The sequence below is a fragment of the Brachyhypopomus gauderio genome, chromosome 13 (genome assembly GCF_052324685.1).
Source record: "Brachyhypopomus gauderio isolate BG-103 chromosome 13, BGAUD_0.2, whole genome shotgun sequence".
In the NCBI taxonomy this organism is placed as follows: Eukaryota; Metazoa; Chordata; class Actinopteri; order Gymnotiformes; family Hypopomidae; genus Brachyhypopomus; species Brachyhypopomus gauderio.
In genome coordinates, this window is record NC_135223.1 from 7,421,932 (window position 1) to 7,426,260 (window position 4,329).

General features: G+C 45.3%; 1 protein-coding gene across 2 annotated transcripts in view; it reads left to right on the forward strand.

Annotated features, from left to right (window-relative positions):
* adamtsl4 (ADAMTS-like 4) overlaps nt 1–3,192 on the forward strand; it is a 54,754-nt gene extending 51,562 nt beyond the window's left edge. For both annotated transcript variants that reach the window (XM_076970521.1, XM_076970522.1), the window contains exons 16-17: nt 408–552; nt 1,052–3,192. In XM_076970521.1, coding sequence (XP_076826636.1) covers nt 408–552; nt 1,052–1,182 — 276 coding nt within the window. In that variant the 3' untranslated portion in view covers nt 1,183–3,192. The remainder of the gene's footprint in view (nt 1–407; nt 553–1,051) is intronic.
* Nucleotides 3,193–4,329: the final 1,137 nt, after the last annotated feature.

Consider the following 4,329-nt stretch of genomic DNA (forward strand, 5'->3'; position numbering starts at 1 on the left):
ACTTTAGCTGTCCTGTAAGGGTCTACTTTAGCAGTCCTGTAAGGGTCTAGTTTAGCGGTCCTGTAAGGGTTTAGTTTAGCTGTCCTGTAAGGGTTTAGTTTAGCTATCCTGTAAGGGTTTAGTTTAGCAGTCTTGTAAGGGTCTACTTTAGCTGTCCTGTAAGGGTCTAGTTTAGCTGTCCAGTAAGGGTCTACTTTAGCAGTCCTGTAAGGGTCTAGTTGAGCAGTCCTGTAAGGGTCTAGTTGAGCAGTCCTGTAAGGGTCTACTTTAGCTGTCCTGTAAGGGTCTACTTTAGCTGTCCTGTAAGGGTCCAGTTTAGCAGTCCTGTAAGGGTCTACTTTAACTGTCCTGTAAGTTTTCAGATTAGCAGGACCCTTTCTTAATCAACCCCTCATGTTCTTCTCCAGTGTTCTCGTTCTTGTGGAAATGGAGTCCAGACTCGAGAAGTACGGTGTCTCACAGTGGACAAAAAGCAAAGTTCAGCCTGTGACCCCAGCAGCAAGCCAGAGCAGGAACAACTCTGCAACGCAGTCCCCTGCAACTCCTTCACAGGTGTGTGTATTTGTGTATGTTTGTGTGAGTGTGCGTGAGAGGGAGAGTGGGGGGTGGGTGTGTTTGTAAGGAGTGTGTTTGGTTTATGGTTGTGTGTGTATGTGAGGGGTAGGGGTGATTATGTGTATGACGGGTAGTGATATATGTGTGAGGGGTGTGTGTATGTGAAGGGTAGAGGTGTGTGTGTGTTTATAAGGGGTGTATGTTGAAATAAGGGGTAGGTGAGTGTGTGTGTGTGTGTGTGTGTGTGTGTGTGTGTGTGTGTGTGTGTGTGTGTGTGTGTGTGTGTTGTGTATGTGTGAGTATGTGAGTGGAAGTGTGCTGGGGGTTTGGGGGGGTTGTGAGTTCCTGTTTATTGGAGATTTGTTTCTGACTGATGTCCTCACTTCACTCTGTTCTCTCTCTCTCTGTGTCCTCTCACTCTGTCCTCTGTCTCTCTCTGTCCTCATTCTCTCTGTGTCCTCATTCTCTCTCTTTCTCTCTTTTCTCCCTCTCTCAGATGAGAGCTGTAGAGACAGGCGTCAGAACTGTGTGATGGTGGTACAGGCGCGTCTGTGTGTGTACTCCTACTACAAAACTGCCTGTTGTGCTTCCTGTGCTCAGAGTGCTCAACGTGCCAAACGACACTGACCTCTTCCAGGTCAAAGGTCAACAACAGGTCAGGGGCAGGCCGGTGACTTGACCAATCACAGACATCATGAGACACAAGTCTGATGGGTAATGGGGGAGGCATTGTTTTTAATAGCTGAACTGAGATAAGAGCCCTTGTGCAGTTTAACATTCCTATAGTTAGACTCCTCCAATCCCAGATTGAGGGCAGACCTGCCATTCAAAGACTGCCAGTCCCACTAGTCCCACCCCCTCTGCAACATACTTTATGCTTTCTCAAAGTGAGAATTTTGTCTTTACCCAGAATGCCTTTGCTTTAAAGCACTAATCTTTTCCTACGTGTAGGAAGTCCGAACGTTGAAGTCTAGAACCTACTGCAGGATGCGCTCAATGACTTTTAACCTTTAGATCTTTATATCAGGAAATCAAACACCTGCCTGGTGTTCCGTTCTCCTTCATCAACACAATTCATGTATCTCAGCACTGATATCAGAGCACAGAAATAACCAGCAGCCCTCACTAATGTGATAAACACACTCTCACACACACACAACCTCATTTATATCCTCACACATACACAACCTCATTCACGTCCTCACACACACACACAAACACACACACACACACACAACCTCATTCACATCCTCACACACACACACATCAAACCTCATTCACATCCTCACACACACACAACCTCATTCACATCCTCACACACACACACACACGCACACATCCAACCTCATTCACATCCTCACACACACACAACCTCATTCACATCCTCACACACACACAACCTCATTTATATCCTCACACACACACACACACATCCAACCTCATTCACATCCTCACACACACACACACACACACATCCAACCTCATTCACATCCTCACACACACACAACCTCATTTACGTCCTCACACACACACACACACACACAACCTCATTCACATCCTCACACACACACACATGCAGCTCAATTTCACATCAGGTCCACCCCATATAACCGTACATTTACACCTCAGAACAATGAAAGCTGCCATTCCCACACAGGAACAACCAGAAGAGCTGATTGGTTAAAGGACAAATTTATTCAACACACAAGCATCCCTGATTCAGGGGTACAAATATCTGTGTATCACTCCATACCCCCCACCACACACACACACAAACACACACAAACATCCTGGTTAGATATGACCAATCTAATGTCCTGGCTGTCTAAGTTATGTAGTATTTGTATATATAGTTTGTGCATTTTGGTATTCACTTACCCCTCATACACACAGCTGCACACACACACGCGCACACACACACACACACACACCCAGACATTCTGCCATTTGTGTTCTCATCATCCCCAACAATAATAATAATAATATTGTATAGTGTGCAAATGTTTTCAAATAATTTTGTATAAGGCTGATATGCATGTACAAAATAATATTGTATTGAACGCAATCTTATGTTTTAAGTGCTGAATCGTAATGATGACCTCATTATGAACAGTTGAACAGGATTTGATACAGTTATCTGTTTTAGACCCTGTGTGTGCATGGGTAAAACTGCTTGTGTGTGTGTGTGTGTGTGTGTGTGTGTGTGTGTGTGTGTGTGTGTGTGTGTGTGTGTGTGTGTGCATGGGTAAAACTGCTTGTGTGTGTGTGTGTGTGTGTGTGTGTGTGTGTGTGTGTGTGTGTGTGTGTGTGTGTGTGTGTGTGTGTGTGCGTGTGTGTGGGAGCGTGCGTGCGTGTTTTAGGAGTGATTGTAAACATTTTGTGTGCATAATGCCATAATCACATAAATCACATAATTGCCGTTTAAATGGTGAAATATTCTTCTGTATAAAATAGAAGACAGATAGTTATTTATCTATGATTAAATATCCATAATTTATTTTTTACTTAAATGAAGTGAATGTGCTTTTATTGTTGCTTTGGAGGCTTAAACAACAAACAAGTTATGATGATATTATTAAAATATTTTTGTTAAGTTTGTCAGTGCCGTTACAGACCAAATAAACTGAAATGACAGTGCCCTGACTGTTGTTTTTTCATGACTTGATTTTGCTTAAACTCTGTATTGTAGGTGTAATGACAACGTTTCGCCACTGGGTGTCAGGCGCCACGTTGAGTCGGCCTTTGACTTTAATCTGGTTTTATAACATAATAAAGGGTGATGTTTGGCTTTGCTAATTGCTGGCAAGAAGGAGAAGAAGGAGGGGTTATGTCCTGGGAATCCTGAAATCTCAGGAGCTCTAGTGTTAAGAGCAGAAAGCACGCGAGTGTAGCACGCGAGTGTAAGTTCCTTGGCTCGGCGTGGCACGAGACTCCACAGGCTTGCTAGACATGTAGAGGTGCGCGCGCGCGTCTCACGGGGTGGGAGGGCTGGGGTGGAGCTGGGGGCACCAGGGGCAGATGGTGACCTTTCAGATTAAATCGCTCTGAACCATATGACTTCATCCCCCCGCGTGCTGCCCTGCTGCAGGAACCGAGGGCTCACGCGGCTCATTAACGGGCCGCTGAGACAGGTGTGCTCGCGCACCGGGACCGAGCCATGCGGCGCTCCAGCACCGGTAAACCGCGTGAAGCTCGGCCAAGTGCGACTTCTTTTGGCCAAACGGATCCTGAAAACTGAGCTCTTTAGTGCGTCCCACGCCACGTGAGCGCCGAGATTAACGAGATTAACACCTAATCCCTGTTGATGACCTGAACTCGCGTAAACATGCATCCAATCTGGAGCCCACCGATATATACCTGGACTAGTGTGTGTGTGTGTGTGTGTGTGTGTGTGTGTGTGTGTGTGTGTGTGTGTGCACTTCAGCACCACGGCCAGAGCTCGCGGAGAGAACAATAGGAGGTTCTGTGGGCCAGAATGTCAGGGACCGCCACTCAATTGTGCACACATATTACAAACGAAATATATTAGAATTGTGCCGTTTAATAGCCCACTAACATAGCATTCACGTATAGATTACTCTCTAACGGACATAAAATGTGAAGAAAAGTGACAAATCCTAAATGTAGAAGAAAGTGAATAACAAATTCGTTATAAAAAACGTAAACGTCTGTTTATTTTCGTATTATTGGAGTCTGTAAGTTGTCGACGATCCCTGCGTTCTTCATCGCGGCCTGTCAACAGCTGAAGGAAGAGCTGGAGAGAGAGAGAGAGAG